At 44.5% G+C, this 18,279-nt stretch overlaps 1 protein-coding gene across 28 annotated transcripts in view; it reads right to left on the reverse strand.

Moving 5' to 3' along the window:
- Positions 1 to 803: 803 nt before the first annotated feature.
- Positions 804 to 18,279, reverse strand: part of ank3b (ankyrin 3b) — an 878,328-nt gene continuing 860,852 nt past the window's right edge. For 16 of the 28 annotated variants that reach the window (XM_085994938.1, XM_085994933.1, XM_085994947.1 and 13 more), the window contains 7 exons: positions 16,453 to 17,152; positions 14,024 to 14,441; positions 12,214 to 12,294; positions 8,268 to 8,351; positions 7,998 to 8,129; positions 5,744 to 5,846; positions 804 to 2,263 (listed from right to left, as the gene is read on the reverse strand). In XM_085994938.1, the coding sequence (XP_085851064.1) occupies positions 5,775 to 5,846; positions 7,998 to 8,129; positions 8,268 to 8,351; positions 12,214 to 12,294; positions 14,024 to 14,441; positions 16,453 to 17,152 (1,487 nt within the window). In that variant the 3' untranslated portion in view covers positions 804 to 2,263; positions 5,744 to 5,774. The remainder of the gene's footprint in view (positions 2,264 to 5,743; positions 5,847 to 7,997; positions 8,130 to 8,267; positions 8,352 to 12,213; positions 12,295 to 14,023; positions 14,442 to 16,452; positions 17,153 to 18,279) is intronic. The other 12 variants (XM_085994929.1, XM_085994946.1, XM_085994920.1 and 9 more) reach the window with 8 other exon arrangements.

Here is an 18,279-nt window from a genome sequence, read left to right on the forward strand (position 1 = left end):
AGACGGAGGAAACAGGACGACTCCGTGATGTTGGAACATTTGAAAGCCTTGACAAGTCCCGTCATCACATGCATTGGAGATAGGCCAAACCATGGCACTGAAGATTAGAACAAATTTCATAGGGACAGGTTACAACCCAGTGTTGGCAATGAGATAAAAAAACTAAGTCAGAGGCGTTGAATGAGAAGATGTGGGGAGTTACAGGTACAGCGATGGTGTCATTCTTCCTTCAAGTGGCTGTAGATGGACTTGACTTACCACGTAATCAGTGCTTTCAGTACCTACAAATTAAAAGCTTAATACAAGCACAATTGTATTGTAAACTCTTGAAGAGTCAAAGATAAACTTATCAAAGGTAATAATTACTGGCAAAAAGGCCAATATAAGGTATCTACCAATTAGTGAAGATCAAGACTTGAAGCAATAAAACAGCAGAGGTGATGAGGGCTGTACCCGGTGCTTCTATGTATCCATCAAATCGCTGTTAGATTTTTAGCTTTCGCTTCTCAAGCACACCAGCTACATGAGGAACCCGGAGCCAAGCCGGACCCCACCATCAAATCGCCAGAGGGCAGATTCCCTCATCTTGGCTGGGTCATCTGAGAAACCCTGGTACAAGACGGGGCCTTTTTTTTTATATTGTTCATTTGCTAACGGGTAATTAAGGAGCAGGTTGCTCATACTTAGGCTACAGTGAACGTCAACTGAGGCCCGTCTTGATGGGCTGACTGGGCAACGGAGGGGTGCAGCTTATACGCTACAATTCACCACGAGAGTCAGGCTTTCTAAGAAAATGCACAGAATACTAGTGATTTAACACAATTTATTTTTGCTTGAATAATCAATTGGATCATTCAGTGGAGTTTTTGTTGTTTTCATACATATGTTATAAGAGCTATCTTCAGTGACTGCTTAATGTTTTCATATGAATATAATCAACAAAGGAGAATCATTCACCAAACTCAAATGTAGAACACCCTTTTAACCACAGCAGGCCTTAACAACCTATTATTACACTGCTAAAAAAGATTACAGATGATCGGCTTATGGAAAGACTTCTACATCTTATTGCCAATACACATGATACAGTAATAATTTTACAGCGTGTTGCCAGTCTACAAGCATGTACATCCTCATTGTTTCAACTTGGTTTTTCGATACTGTGCCTGCAAGAGAATTAGTTCAACTATTGAATTGCAAGCATAAACCCCTCTAGAAGCAAGAACTTGAAACACTTCCCCTTTGCATAATGTATGGCATCTTTTAAGATTGTTTAGTTATAAAAAAAAATAGCAACAGGAAAAAATAAAAGGGAAATGTGTGATAAATCTGGTATTAAATCTCACTGTCTGCAAACTTAGAAAAAAAAATTAAAATGAGGGACACATGCATCAGAATATTGGTACTCTGAAGAAACTTTGTTTTGAGAATATTATTTTCCCCCCCAGTTATACATTTTTCTTTCCAATGTTTTTGAAAATCATTTTAAACACTGCAGTGTCGTCTGAAAGAAAGCTATCTGTTAAAATGAAGCCAGCGTTTTTGCATATACAAAGATTATACCTTTTCTATTAATTGTACAAGAAATTGTGGAGTCACACTCAAAACGCTTTTAGTAGGTGGAATCAACTTCTAAAGCGTGAATCGGACACTAAAACAGTTGAAGTGCTCTGTTAGTGCGTTTGTGTTGCTTCCAAAAACGCCACCTGATCAGAATTATTATTACTTTTTTTTTTTTTTTACAAGTGTTCTTTATGTACAGCAAAACCATTTATGATTTTTTTTGTTGTGTGTTTTTATCTTTTTTTTAAATAAGCAAGTAGATTTTTTTTTATACCCTGAAACCATGGGTTCAAGAAATGATAAGGCTAGATGCTGTGTGTAATCAGTGATTCGTACACTCCTTGCCGGAACCTCGACACGTTAATGATCTGCTGTCAACATCCTCGGTCACAGGAAAGGTATCAAAGACGCTAAATAAAAAACTCCGTCGGATGACACGGCTTAGTTTGAAAAGTCGCCCGTACCATTTGGCGCTTCGTGGCACCTGGCGTGCGCCAATCGCACTCTCTTCAGATCAACGAATGAAAGTGATTTTCCCCATGCGGTTTTAAAGTTGCTCATGCTAAATTAAAATATCCTCTTGTATCTAAACCATGCTTTAATGTGTGAAAGCAGCAGGCACACACTTCATCTGCAGTCGGCTCCTCCTCCTCTGCTCCAGCCATTTCCTCCTGGACACTGGCAATAGTAAAACGCGTTCCTGTAAAAGAAAGAAAGAAAGACAGACTTGCATTTTGATCGCGCTTTTCACAACCTCGGGACACCCAAAGCGCTTCACAGCCAATGAAGTGCTTTTGAAGTGTGGTCACTGTTGTAATGTAGGAAACGCGGCAGCCAATTTGCACACAGCAAGGTCCTGCAAACAGTAAGAAAGACTTGCATTTATATAGCGCCTTTCATGACCACCGGGCGTCTCAAAGTGCTTTACAGCCAATGAAGTACTTTTGGAGTGGAGTCACTGTTGTAATGTGGGAAATGCTGCAGCCAATTTGCGCACAGCAAGCTCTCACAAACAGCAATGTGATAATGACCAGATAATCTGTTTTTATTATGTTGGTTGAGGGATAAATATTGGCCAGGACAACTCCCCTGCTCTTCTTCGAAATAGTGCCATAGGATCTTTTATGTCCACCTGAGAGAGCAGACAGGGCCTCGGTTTAACGTCTCATCCGAAAGACGGCACCTCTGACAGTGCAACATTCCCTCAGTACTGCACTGGAGTGTCAGCCTAGATTTATCTGCTCACGTCCCTGGAGTTGGGACTTGAACCCACAACCTTCTGACTCAGAGGCGAGGGTGCTACCCACTGAGCCAGAGCTGACACTGTAATGTGCTAATGACCAGATCATTTGTTTTAGTGATGTTGGTTTAAGGATCAATTTTGACCAGGACACCGGGGAGGACTCCCCTGCTCTTCTTCGAAATAGTGCTGTTCAGCATTCCCTGTAAGCCTTGCGACCGCGCAGTGCTCCAGGGAATCCGCGCAGCCGGCTTTTCTGCATAAAAATCATGCATGAATGGCAGCAAAAAAAATTAGAGGGAACATTGGTGCCGTGGGATCTTTTGACATCCACTTGAGAGGACAGAGGGGCCTTCGGTTTATCGTCTCATCTGAAAGGCGGCACCTTCAACAGTACAGCACTCCCCCAGTACTGGCACTGGGATGTCAGCCTGGATTGTGCGCTCATGTCTCTGGAGTGGGACTTGAACCTACGACCTTCTGACTCAGGCGAAGGTGTCATCGCTGAGCTATGGCTGACATCTAAAATCAGAAGCTTCCAACAGATTAAATGCAGTCCTCCTAAAGCCATCATACAAACTGCATCGCACTGGATTTCCAACCCATTTGCTTTAAAAGAGCCGTATTTTATGTTTTTATATAATAATGTCATTGTCACATATTCTCATTCCTCACGCGGGCACCCAGTCAATAATCAGTTATCTTTACACCGACACATTTAGGGAGTTAATTCCCTTGATGTGAATCTAGGGCTAGAGGGAGTGGTGTCCATGTTTGCAGATGGTACTTAAATAAGGGGGCATTCTAAATAATTCTGAGGTCTAAAGGAAGTTGCGAGGGGCTATTGATAAGGTCGGTTAATGGGCAAAAAAGCTGCAAATGGATTTCAGTGTCACTAAATGTGAGGTGGTACATTTTGGTTAAAAAAAAAGTAACATTGGCCCGGAAATTCAGGTCGGGGGCTTCCCGCGGGTGTAAGCCCCCGACCTGCACTTACCTTGCGCGCCGGCAGTTGAGCTGTAGGGCCCCGTGGAATTCCGCTCCGGGGCCTGGCCCAGCTGCCGGCGCGCTGTGCTTGCGTGTCCCAGGCGCGTAGTCAGTGCGATGCGTCCCCTGGGATCACATGAGCCATGGGCAGCCAATCGGAGGAGGGAAAAGCCCATTCATAAGATTGACAGGTAGACCTGTCAAAACTCATAAATACTACGGGCCCAAAATAGCAGTAAACCTTCAAATAAATTTATTTTTTATTTTTAATTACACTTTTTAAATAAACTATAAATTACATTAAATGACTATTTTAAACAATAATTTAAATTTTTGAAATTTTTTTTATATTATAACGGGGCTAAAAATAAATTTACCTTGCTTTAAAGTATTTAAAAATAATAAACCTGTGGAAAAAATGTTTTAATTTTAATTAATTGACCACTTACCTTGCAAAAAGCAGGCCTTACACCTGCTTTTTAAATGTGTAAATCCTGCAGGCTTACCCTCCCGGGAAAACCTGTAAAAAAAAACCTAAGTTCAAAGCGCACACGCAGCCTCCCCTGCGTGCGCGTTCGACCTCTGAACCTCTTCGTTCAGAGGATCGGAAGTGCCGGTTTCCTGCGCATGCGCAGTGCATGCAGGAAACTAGCAATTCCATTCGGCCTACGGGCGAGTACCCCGTGCGTACTCACCTGGGGAGAGCCGAATTTCTGGGCCAATATAGTTTTGAATTGGGGAAACTGGATGATGGGGAAGAGCAGAGGGATTTGGGGCGGGGGGGGGGGGTGGTGGGTGGGTTCAGGTACACAAGACATTAAAAGCAGTACCTCAAATGAATCAGGCCATAAAAAAAGCTAATGGATCACTGGGTCTTAGGCCAAGAGATATACAATACTGTATAAAAGTTGAGATGCAGCCAACACCTTAGTAAGACCACAGTTGGAGCACTATGTGCAGTTTTGCGCTCCCCACTGTAAGAAGGATGTTGTGGCACAGATTCATCAGGATGATGCCTGGTATGAGGAATTACAAATGCAAAGAAAGATTTGGAGAAGCTGGGGCTGTTTTCGGAGAAGACTACGGGACGATTTGATAAGAGTTGTTTAACAGTATCAAGCGATATGACAGCATAGAGAGAAACAGGCCGTTTCCAGTGATTGAGGGATCGAGAACAAAATGGCATTGATATAAGATTAAATACAAGAGATTTGGGATAGAGAGGAGCAGAAACTTTTTGAACAGAGGCCGTGGAACACACGACCAGAGTTGGTGATTGAAGCAGAGACCATATCAACATTTAACAATAGGTTATATAGGTGGGTGAAGGAAAGGGGACTATAGAGATACAGGAACATGGGATTAGGACTGCTGCTCGTGTGGAGGAGTGACACCAATGTGGACTGGTTGGGCCGAACTACCTGTCTTCTGTTGTAATTTCTATGCAAGTCTAAGTGACCCAGCTTCCAGGAGATTGGGAGCGGTCGATGCGAAGAGTCTGCGTGCTCTCACTTCATGACACACCTTTCTTCTTTCCCATATAGTTCGGCCAATTACGAAATTCTTAGTGTAGTTTATTAGGCAATACTTCTGATTAAGTAACGAAGTGGTTAGAATATTAACAAAACAGCTGGATTCAAATCCTAACGCATTTAAAAAGAAATCTTCCTTTTGTTAATTTGTAAGTTATCTGCATTTTTTAAATGGTTAACACTCTCCACTGTCTTTCAGCCCTGTGATCTGGGTTTAAGCTCGCACACCGATAAAAGTGGGGTTGCCCCATTTAATGGTCACCTCTACACAATGAGCAAGGTTAAGTTCCACATCGACGCTTGAAGCTTGCAACAGCAAACCTTGTGCATTCTTCCCCACTGGCAAATGTAAAGCAGCTTTATACAAAACCTAAACTGTAGGTGGCGCTGTCACACCGTGTCTAGTCCAGGATTACTGTACCTGTACCTCTATCTTGGCTCTTTGCTGACCATTAATGAGTCGTCTTATCTGCTTGTCTAGTTGTCTCCTTTTTCACTCTGATAACTTTATACCCTTCAACCTGCTGAGGTAAAAGAAATAGCTGTTGGTTTCTTGACTCAGTAACGGGATAGTCTGAAAAGCTAAGATAGTCACACTGCCCATTCAGAAGAAATCTCCGCCTTAAAGCATTAAAATGTGTTAGTACGATGAGCGAATACAGTTTAAATAGTTGTAAAAAAAAAAATCTTTCCCACAATTCATACCCCACACGAACAGGTTTGGTTCATGCAGGTGGTAAGAGAAGATTCTGCAAGAAAAGTCAAGCCATCAACCACTGGTACAATCAGTGCCAAGGAGAAAGCTCAGCGAGAGAGGGATCAGCAAAGGCCAAAGAGTGTTAGGAGAATCACTGCACAACATGGAAATCGGAATCAAGGCATCCACAGTAATCAGGTCCAGCTTCACTCCTGCAAATGTTAAATTCGGATATTACTATCAATGGCGTGTTTAAAAAAAAAACAAGTGAGTCGGTGGCTTGTCAGCCTGCACAAAGAATGATTCAATTATCTACACCTCAACATTCATCAGCCAACTCCCAACGTTTTGAAGAATATCAGTTGATTTAAGCACAAAGTCCACATTAAGATCAGGATGAGTATCAGTTACACTTTAGTGCTGGAAGTCATCCGAACAGTAATTATAAAAGAGGTCGACCAATCTCGTGTGAAAGGCATCAGAAGTTGAGGATTTAAGCTGAAGCAGCGCATGCTTTTCTGAACTTGATTGATGTGGCAGAAGCAGGTACTTCCAGAGATTGAGCGAGATGAGCACTGCCGTCATTACAGGAAGCACTTCTAGTCTCAGAACATCTCAGCAAAGTCGGCTCCAAATCAGTCCGAAAATAATTCCACACAGCAGAATTAACAATTAGCTGCAAGACACTTACAGGACCAGTTCCCGAAATAATCCAACCCCTCCCACCAAATTATTCAGGTGAATGAATATTTTGCAAAAACATAAGGCACAGGGACATTGGTTTTATTCTCCTTGGGGACAGTTCTGAGATTCTAAAAGCCGCACTAACTGGAGTTCCTCGCTCTCCAAATTTGAGCATCGGATAAAAAGCATAAAAACCGATCTGTACAATATAACCAGGAGTCAAACAGTATTGGGTCTATTTATTAACGTGGGACCAAAACTGAACGGAGAGATTCTGAGGTTGAGAGAAACTAGAGGCCATCAATATAAGATAGTCACCAAGAAATCCAATAGGGAATTCAGAAGAAACATCTTTACCCAGAGAGTGGTGAGAATTTGGAACTCGCTCCCACAGGGAGTAGTTGAAGCGAATAGTATAGATGCATTTAAGGGGAGGCTAGACAAGCATATGAGGGAGAAGGGAATAGAGGGTTATGCTGATAGATTTAGATGAGGAAAGACGGGAGGAGGCTCGAGTGGAGCATAAACGCCGGCCTGGACTGGTTGGGCCGAATGGCCTGTTTCTGTGCTGTGTAAAATATGTAAAATTGAGAGGTTTAACAACATTAACCGGTTAACTCAAAGATTCAGCAACACTAACTGGTTAAATTTCCTAAATCAAGACAGGCAATGCTCTCGGAATAATTATGTAATTCCAAGTTCCTGTTTACACGTTTCTTCATGAGATGCAAGTTCTTCATTATTATATTACCAACATTTATATTCATTCCATTTAATTTCCAAAGGCAGTGCTGATTTGCAACCAATATATGGAACAGTCGGCAGTTTTGTTTTTAAATACCTGCTTAAGATGAAGGATGACAAATTTGGAAATATTTGCAGGGCTATAGGGAAAGAGCAGCGGGAGGTGGGGCAAATTGGATAGTTCTTTCAAAGAGCCGGCACAGGTACAATCTTCTGTGGTGGGTGATTCTATGACAAACTTGAATATTTTTCATCCCACCTCCTCAGGTATCGGCACAAAGAAGGGCATTTCAACCCACAGTCCGCAAGCATCCTACACCGAACCTAACACTTTCAACCATTGCCAAATTAAAAGCACTATTCAGTTCTGACAGAACGGTTACTAATTCGGTGAGGGAGATGAAGGTCAGGGGTGAACTATCTGGGACGTATGACCACTGGGCCACTTCTGTCTCCTGCGAACCAGATCTCTCATCCCCAATTTACCACAGACACCTAATAATTAATTCTGCCGTTATTCTTTTTTTTTTTTTTTTAAATAGCTGCAAACCTCCTCTCTCATGGCACCACTTCCAAAGTACTCAATGCCCTCCACGTTGCCTCGTCCTTCCCCTTCTAGAGAATCGTCCTCACGATCCCTGCCAGGAGACAACACATGTCGCCTCACCACTGTCCGGGTTACCTAAGGGAAGGGAATTGAAAAGAAAGGCAAGGGTTAAAAAAAAGCTGCGCTCGGTGATTAAAGCCCCCGAACTATGCACACAGCTCAATGAGGAGAACTTTTAAGAAGCAGATAAAGCGCGTCAAGCTGCAGCATTACTTTTCTGGTGACAACATTTCCATCTTCGTCGACGAACTGCTCTTCCGTGACCGATTCTCCGGGGACCTTTTTTGCGTCCTCTCCCTAAAGGGTGCATTGTGAAAATTAAGGCGTGTTGGGGGGAGACCGACATAACACAGTATTGCAACTTCGCACCCCCGCGACATCCCTGCCTGCTGAGAGAACAAGTCAGCATTGCACTTAATCGGCAATCAATTTTTTTTAATGCAGCCCTTGGGTATCGGGTCGCCAACCCTCCAGGATTACCCTGGAGTCTCCAGGAATTAAAAGATGAATCACCTGGGCACTGCTGCCTGGAGAAAAATTACAAGGGTGTTAAAAATTGTGTTTATTAAAAAAAGTCTTAACACTTTTGTTCATTAATTATAAAAATGTCAGACATAGGGGGAAAAATGTTGTTTGAAAGTCAAGAATCATCCAATTGGGTAATGAAGAGCCTGCTCACTTTCCGATTGGCGTGGGAAGGTGGCGCCCTGCAAATATGGGCGTGTTGGGCGACCAATGGCAGGAGTGTGGGGCCGGGCGTTGGTGAAACCTCCAGGATTTTGTCCGACCAGAGTTGGCAACCTTACCCTCTTTGCTCAGCACCTACCCCCGTCAGCAAGGCACTGCCAACGTGAAAGGCTGCTTGATTCGGACTTCATATTTACAGTGCTGACTGGTTGCTGGGGATCCTCAGAGTCTCTGGGGCAGCCTTCACTGCCATTCTCCATGGAGCCTGGATTGAGATTGAACCTCCACCTGCCCAAAACAAGATCCCATCAGAAGGGGAGTGGGGCATGGCCAGGGGGAGGGAAGGGGGTCTCCCAGGCCCGGGGATGGAAGGGGGGGGGTGGGTCTGGGTCTCCCAGGCCTGATGGGGAGTCTCCAGGCCTTGGGGGGGGGGTCTCCCTGGCTGGAAACACAGCAAGTTAGCATGCAGGTACAGCAAGCAATTAGGAAGGGAAATGGCATGTTGGCCTTTGTTGCAAGGGGGTTGGAGTACAAGGGTAAAGAAGTCTTATTGCAATTGGACAGGGCTTTGATGAGACCACACGTGGAGTACTGTGCACAGTTTTGTTCTCCTCATCTGAGAAAGGAAATACATGCCTCAGAGGCGGTGCAATGAAGGTTCACTAGATTGATCCCTGGGATGAGAGTTGTCTGGAATTTAGAAGAATGAGAGGTGATCTCATTGAAACATAAGATTCTGAAGGGGATTGACAGGGTAGATGCTAAGAGGTTATTTCCCCTGGCTGGAGTGTCTAGAACTAGGGGGAATAGTCTCAGGATAAGGAGTTGGCCATTTAAGACTGAGATGAAGAGGAATTTCTTCACTCAGAGGGTTGTGAATCTTTGGAACTCTCTACCCCAAAGGGCTGTGGATGCAGAGTCGTTGAGTATATTCAAGGCTGAGATAGATAGATTTTTGGACTCCAGGGGAATCAAGGGATTTGGGGATCGGGCAGGAAAGTGGAGATGAGGTTGAAGATCAGCCATGATTTTATTGAATGGCGGAGCAGGCTCGAGGGGCCAAATCCTGCTCCTAATTCTTATGTTCAGGTTGCCTCATCCCTGGCCAAAACATAAAAAAAATTGCTATTTTTGCTAATGAAAAAAAATTACACTTTAACAAAAAATGATTGTGGTCCTACACTAGCGTGAGCCTAAAGTTCAGAATCTTGACGTACTGCATCATTTTCTCATTCAAACGTCCTACCCTCAGTCGCACAGCTACAAGATTGGCCTCACTGAATCTTCCATCTCAGCTATGGCTATCATTACTGCGACAGGCTGTTGCTGCAAGTACTATTTAGTCCGAGGTCCCCTATTTCTTTACCCCCCGGCCGGGCCTGGGAAGACCCCCTTCCCCTTAGCCATGCCCCACCTCCCCTTTCTGATGGGATTTGTTTCAGTCAACTGGAGGTTCACTCTCAATCAAGGCTCCATGGAGACTGGTGGTGGAGGCCGGGCCCCGGCCCTTCGGCCACGCTCCTCTTATGACTTAAGGCAGTCATAAGCTGGCAGGCCCGTAGAAATTCGGGGTCCTTATTAATGGAACAGTCTCATGCTCTTAAAGAAAGAAGTCACACTTATCATGAGTTTAGGACATCCAAGGCACTTTACAACCAGTGAATTACTGCTGAAGCCCATTGTTATGTCAGCAATAACAACAATATTTGACTGCATGGTTACGATGTTATGCATTCATTCGAGTAGTAGTATTGCATCAACACAAAATTTGTTAATTCAAAATAAATTCAGTCAGTCCATACGTAACTCGGTTATTACAGATTGTCAATATTCCAAAATGTAGGAACAATTTTTTTTTTTGAAGTAGTTTCATTTTCAAAAGGAAAAGGTGAGCAGAAGTAATCAGAAAAGAAGCATTACAGGAGTCAGATTCTGCATCAAGCTTCAGTCTGGTGGATTTGTTGAGTTACACACCTTTTCTTTTTTATATTAATGTCCTAACAGCTTGTGCTCAAGGCAAACCACAGAAAAATCACAGTGAAATAATAATGCCGCAAAGTTTACACACCATCCAAAACAAGAACGCAGCAGCAGTCAGAGCATGTTTTCTATTCGACATACAGTTTGATGGACTGGAGTCACTTTGCTGACATACCTGTTGTGGAATGGGGGAGCCAAGTCCCTCCTTTCTCCTTTCCATCTTTCGCATACTATGGTATATTTTCCGATTGCATGGTCCCAGCATGGAGCCGCGCCGGCCAGGAGAGCGCACACCGGGAAATCATGTGCGCGTGGCCCGTGATTTTTGCGTCCGTTTATTTCCCACTCTGTGTATGCCTCTGAGGCCCACTCCCCCGCCCCGGGCAAGCTCCACACCAAGGGCGGGCAATGTCAATATGTCAGTGATAGGAAAATAAAATCCAATTTCACATCAGCCTTTTTCATCGTCTTAAATTTCCCCAAGCAAGGAGACTGGGTGGGACCAGGAAAGTCTCAGGGTTTTTGCTCAGTAGGTCTGCTCTAATGGTGACACTAGTCTATCAGATACTTGGCACTTACTGTACATTTAACAGATCATGATCACATCTTGGATTGGAATTGGCACATCTGACAGGTACGCAGTGTTCTCATTGAGCAGTGCAACACAGCACAATCAGAAGTCAACCAAACATAACCTACCATTTTGGTAACCAACCATTAGTACTGCATTTCACTCACAAATTAACAGATGCATTAGGAGGGATGGAATCCATCCCAGACTCTCAGCTCAGGTCTTGGGGGCAATGTCATACAAGGGAAACTATCTTCCTTAAGAAAAAAGCAAAAAGGAGAGATCGGATAGACTGATTAAGGCAGCGAGCCCCAGACAGCAGGAGTGCGTCAGATTCCACCCATGGTCTGTGCTGAGCTGAATCAGGGCGATAAGCGGGTGTGTTGCAGTTGTCTCCAGTATCCTTGGGTTACGGAAAGAACAGTCAGTGAGGGCTCCCGCTCGCCAGCCAGTGAGCATGTCTGAACTCAGGGTGAGGACAGGGTCCAGTCTCACCCATGATGCCTAAAGTAGTCAAATAACTGGGCAACACTCACAAAACTCATATGCGAAGAATGGCTGGTTGGCTGAGGTACTGGAGAGAATACTGGCATGATGCCACGGTAAGATATTCAGCAAAGGGAGGGTGCAGTTGTGAAAACTGGTGGAAAAAGAATGCAGGAGTATCAACAGGTACAATTGAAAAATATTCATTAAAAAAAAATTGTAATTTAATGCAATGTCCATCAATGAGCACGAAACCGAAGACAATTAGAAAGATGTTCATCAAACCGATAGATCTCGTGAAAAACATGCTCGAGATCAAAAAGCCCAAACACAGCAAACTGGAGAATGCAAGCAGGAACACAACCAACAGTCGCAGTCCAAAACTATCTCCAAGCAACGCATGACGAGCAAGGCCAGACTAAGAGAACTGGATACCTTTAGAATCACCCTGCGGCGAATCACCCTGGTGGTGACAATCTCCTCCTCATCCGAGCTAGTCTCGCTTTCCCCAAGCTCCTGATTGATACATTTTAGCACATTATGTTATGAGATGGCATGTAACATGATAGCTGACAAGGGCAGATGTACTTGCTTTAAGCCAGTGGGACCTACCTGGCATGTCACCACTTATCACTGAGAGCTCATTAGGCACTGTGTTTTCATTAGGCGTTACATCAGTTTTGCTTCGTTCGATGCCAGCAGTCCCTGCTCAATGGCCCCTTTAAAGGAATGGCCAATATACGAGCAACCAAAGTTGCCATGACAACGCCTCAGCTTTCTCAATCAATCGCAAGGCAGCTCCTCAACAATCATCTCAAACCCAAATATTTTACAATTTTAATCATTTCTTTAAATCAAAGCTGACTTTTTCCCCATGGATACTTACTTTTTTTTTTTTTTTTTTTTTGGAGGTGGGGGGTGGTGGGTGGGGGAACAGTGGTTTCTTTAGGTAAAGGAATCTGTCGTCTTCGTTTTAGTGTTAACTAGAATATTTTTACTCCTCAGGTTTTGAAAGAAAATGTTGATAATCATTGAATTGGGGGATTAAGATTTAAACACAATTTCACTTATCAGGTACAGCTTCGATCACAGTTTAGATCGCGTGCCTATTAAGATGACGACTAAATAATGTGAAGAGAAGAAATTTAAACCTGTAATGTATCACTAAGATGTTCAAAGTTAAAATCTTTCCTGTTGTCCCTCAGTCTGAATTGGACATACACCGATAATGGGTGTGAATGTGTATTTTCAAGGACAGACACACACGGGCTTCAATATCTAATTTCGAACAGAGTCCTGTGCTGCAGATACCAGTGCAGGTCATGATGTCACCTCAGGGAAAACACATGCCAGGTAAGCCAAACGTGGCTTTGAAACAAAGAGCATATCCCAAAAGATTAATTAATTCACAGCCGACGACAATGAAAAGCACAGGATAATAATCTGGCATATTATTAGCAGATGATTCAATGGATAGAATTCTGTTCAAGTCCCAAATAATTTCCCAGAACTTTTATTTAATACTATTGATCTTGTGGCATTGTCCATCCACAGTCCAGAATATGGGCCAGTGAGTGGAGGAGCGGGGTGGGGGAGCGAGGCAGGGAGTCGGGGGAGCGAGGGGAGGGAGCAGAGGAGCGAGGCGGGGAGCGGAGCTGGGAGGCGAGGCGGGGAGCGAGGCTGGGAGGCGAGGCGGGGAAGCGAGGTGAGTAGTGGGGCGGGGAGCGAAGCGGAGCGGGGGGGGGGGGGCGAGGCGGGGAGCCGGGGAGGTAGCAGAGGAGCAAAGGGGGGGGGGGGGGAAATAGCTACAGTGAGGGGAGTGGGGTATCTTTACATCAGTGTGCCGTAAATGGAGATCCTGGTTTGTGAGGGTAATCTCTTTCCCACTTTATTCCGAAGAACATATGATGATGCATTCACCTCACAATTCACATCTGATACATTATCAAAGGCTTTCCTCTCATTCTAAACCAGTATTACAGGACCTTTATGGTGGAGTATTATTGTTGCTTCTATTGGGTAGAATTTATCAGGGGTGAAATGAAACTGGGGAGAAAGGGAGTGTGACATGATTGGTGAATAATGAAAGCACAAAAAGCAATTGGACAGGAGCAAAATACAAACTCTTAGCCAATGAGGAAGAACAACACAGACTCAATGGTCCAAAAGGTAGACAACACAGAAGAAAAATTACCGAGTTTACCAATTAAAATATGTCAGCATGCACCAAGAAAAGTTACTTCACCTGTGCTTTGTGTTCTGCTGGTAGAGGCCCTTCATCCCTGAAGCTCGGTCCTGATTTAATAACCTCTGATGTAGCCCAACTTGTTTTCTTCTCGTTGCTGAACAGAGGGGCTCCGTGCTCCTCCGCACCCTGCCGCCTCGTGTCTGCCAGCTCTTTCTGCAATTCCGTCACGGGCTCCGCTTGTTCTGTGATTAGCACCGAACGCTTCTGTGCCTTTCCGTTCAGTGTTTTTCTGTCAGGTGAGGTTACAGGCACATCCTCCGCCGCCTCCTGAATCGAAGTTGCATGACCTGACTCTCTGTGACGTTCCAACCTATGTATGTCATGGTCCCCATTCTCCTCAAGCTTTGAAACCTGTCCTTTCATATGAAACGCAATGGATCCAGCAAGTTCATTCTTGATTCGCTGTTCTTCAAGACTACAAAATATGAAAACACTGGTTAAAATGTCCTTTCAGCATGGAACAGTGCAACATATTACATAACTCTTGTATCTTATATTCTAGACTCGTAACGTAAGGCATTAAGTCTGCACTGATGCTCTTTTTTAAAATTAACTCTCAGGATGTGGGCATCGCTGGTAAGGCCTGCATTTATTGTCCAGCCCTAGTTGCTTTGATGAGACGATGGTGGGCCTTCTTCTTGAATCACTGGGTAGCAGTTTGATACAACGGAGTGGCTTGCTCGGCCACTTCAGAGGGCAGTTAAGAGTCAACCATGTTGCTGTGGGTCTGGAGTCACATATAAGCCAGACCGGGCAAAGATGGCAGATTTCCTTCCCTAAAAGGACATTAGTGAACCAGATGGGTTTTTATCATTCATGGTCACTTTTACTGATACTAACTTTTTATTTCCAGATTTGTAAAAAAACTGAATTCAATTCTCAAACTGCCATGGCAGGATTTGGAGTTGCATTCTCTAGACCATTAGTCCAGGCCTCTGGATTACCAGTCCAGTAACATGACCACTACACCACCCTTACAGTTTCCAATACAGGCCAAATTTGAATGACTCTCCAGATGGAATATCCAATTTGTGTATTCTGTAACCATGGGAGCAATCAATCAGTTATCCTTCTGGGTACGACTGGGAAATTTAATGAGTTGGCACTTCTGAGTTTTACGTGAGAGAAGCATCTATCAGGAAATAGGGAGCAGAGGTCAGCCCACCCGATTTGCCGCCCATTGCAATGCTCACTGTTGGGAGCACTAACCCATAAAATGTACCTTGTCAGCTGTTGTCACACTGGAGCCTGTAGACTCATGTAGACAGATTTGAAAGATGAATGAAACTAAAGGCGTATCTATTCCCCTGCCCTACCCCAATAATGGCCAGAGCTTATAACTTTTTAAAAATGGGAGCTGAATTACGTCGCTGCACCCTGGTCCAATTCTCCCCCACCCCACCTTGATTACACTCGATGCCCAGTGTACAACACTAAACTCGCAGTTTAAGTGTGTGATGTATGCTGGGGAATGCAAAACTTGCCATTTAAGTCAACCCCGGTAGCTGCACCAAACACCCCCAAGATCAGGGATGGCATAGTCAGACGCAGGCTACTCAACTCAGCACATTACCGTGAGGGCCTCGGAGAACAGAGGCTGAAAGCACACTGGGGTAGAGGGTGGGGAGTGGCTGGGCTAAAGCGCATCCCTCACCCACACTGCAACAATGGGCCAAAGCACCAAACACAGAAGAGCACCAGACCCCTCCCCATGGTACCAATGTGACATTCTCAATTCTCACAGCAGCCATCCTTTGTGGGCCCCTCGGGGAAGACCAACCATGCATGTTCTGTTTTTGTGCCATGCACTCTCACCCAGTAGGAACTGGATAAAGACTGTTTATATTTGTTTCACAGCCAGTACAGAAAGGAAGTGAATCCCATCAGTTGGTAGCTGTCTCCCCTCCTAGTCTGAAGGTTGTGGGTTCAAGTCCCACTCGAGGCTGGAGCATAAAATCTAGGGTGTCACACTCAGTGCAGTGCTGAGGGAGTGCTGCACTGCCGGAGGTGCCATCTTTCGAATGAGACATTAAAACGAGGCCCCGTCTTCCCTCTCAGGTGGATGCAACAGATCCCATGGCACTATTTCGAAGAAGAGCAGGGGTGTTCACCCTGGTATCCTGGCCAACATTTATCCCTCAACCAACATTACTACACCAGTTGATCTGGTCATTATCACATTGCTGTTTGTGGGAGCTTGCTGTGTGCCAATTGGCTGCTGCATTGCCTACATTACAACAGTGACTGCATTTCAAAAGTACTTCATTGGCTATAAAGCACTTTTGGATGTCCTGAAGTCATGAAAGGCACTATATAAATGCAAGTTCGTTCTTTCTTCTGATTCAAACTCAGGTCTAAGGAGTGGGAATACAGTGTCCCTCTCAACAAACCCTAGTGTCTTTAAGAGCAGAGAATATCCCACTTACTTGGCATTGTCTTCATCCAGGCCATCAGTGCTCAAGTTGCAGCTTCTTGGGGTTGGCGGTTCCACGTCAACACTGGATGCATCACTGTGCCAACCTGGAACTGTAAAAAATTCTCTCTGGGAATTCTGAGCACGGTGAAGAGTCTGGTCTTCTTCCTTTGTCACCTCCTCATTGTCTGAACCTTCGGACCCTCGCCCCGGCTGAACAACCTCCAGGGCTTTTATTTTGAAGTCTGCAAGCTCCTCAGCGTTGGGTGCGTCACCTCTTTCCTCTTGCTGAACCTGGTTGGAAGACGCCTTTTGTCTGGCTGTGTTTTCGCCCTCTAGTGACTGGATGTGCTGCGCCTGCTGTATTTCACTGGAAGGCCAAGCGACACAATTGCTGCTGCTCTCTGTGAATTGAAAGTCAGGCTCATGCTTGGCGCTCATTGGCTCTTTCACCTGCCCATGCCGTGAAGGGGCCATTTCACCTTTTGCCCGACAGGGCACAGACGGATCAGCGCCAACGATGGCCAATGACGTGTCCTCGGCATCGACGAAAGGCGGAGCTGTTTTTGGAGCCAGGGTTAGTTCACGGGGAGTTGGGGAGGTTGATTCTACACTAGAAAAATTACTAAAATAATCGTCACATCGGAGAGGGGTGGGTGGCAAATAGCGCAATCCAGCAGGTGTCAGCAGCTCCGCTTGGATGGAAGGGTAACCTGGGTGGTCAAAACACAAATGGCACGAGCTACAGACAACATGCAGTAACACATGACAGGAACATGACAGGCAATGGTATCACAGCATGAAACTACTCAACGTACATGGTGAAATGCAACTGTGATCTATACAGTGGATCAATGGAGGAGGGACTAATATAAGGTACCTATAGCAGTTCCATTGTGCAGTTTCATTGCAGTCCACTACCCGACATTTTCAAATTTGTTTCTTTTTGAAAGACAAGACGTTCCATTCTATGTTACTTCATTTTATAAAATAATTAATCCAAACTGTCAGTGTGATTACTTGAAATGATCACCATGGCAGATGTCATTAAAACAGGTTCACAAACAATCGGACATTCTCCACTACCCGATGAACGAGAGGCCATGTTAATTGTACTTTTCCTGCCTCTCTGTGCAATGCAGTTAAGGTCAGTCTTGTGTTGATGCACAATTATTTTGGGTGCCCATCACGCAAAAGAGGCCGCATGACTCAAACGCTCACGGGCGCACTATAGCCCCGAGATGCGAGACCCCCTCCCTCATGCTGTCTCGCACCGGTTTGGTCTCCCAGAGTGTAGTAGAAATTCATTCTGAATTGTTAGAAGTGGTCTCTAAGCCGGGTTCATAGTTTTTATATTCCCCAAAGCTCCATTACCTAATTAAATCAGTCCGAATACCGGAGAAAAGACTTCTGTATACTTCAGTATTCAATGTCAGAGGCTTGTTCGGTTTCTGGGTCAAGAATATTTGATTTTACACTTTGAGCTATTGGTACAGGAATGGCCAGCAAACAAACAGAGAGCACAGGGACAGGGGGCAGAGAAATGTTAAGCTCCACACTGGTGGCAAATGTCCAATAGTGGGCAGCTTCATGGGAAATGCAGTATAGTGCTGACTAACCACCTGTTTTCCGGCTGTTAAAAAAAATGCTGTCTCTTGAATTATTATTATTATTATTATTTTATTTTTTTTAAATTTTTTTTTTTTTTTTTTTTTTTTTTTTTTGAGTGCTCAATCCGTGCACCAGGTTAGGTAACGTGGCAGCTCAGGCACTTAAGAATGAAGTGCTCCCACATTGCATTACTAATGCATTGGTTCATTCGATGCATTCATTTTGCTCG

This window comes from Somniosus microcephalus, chromosome 8, assembly GCF_052327205.1.
Source record: "Somniosus microcephalus isolate GS21.2 chromosome 8, FLI_Smic_1.0, whole genome shotgun sequence".
Classification (NCBI taxonomy): Eukaryota; Metazoa; Chordata; class Chondrichthyes; order Squaliformes; family Somniosidae; genus Somniosus; species Somniosus microcephalus.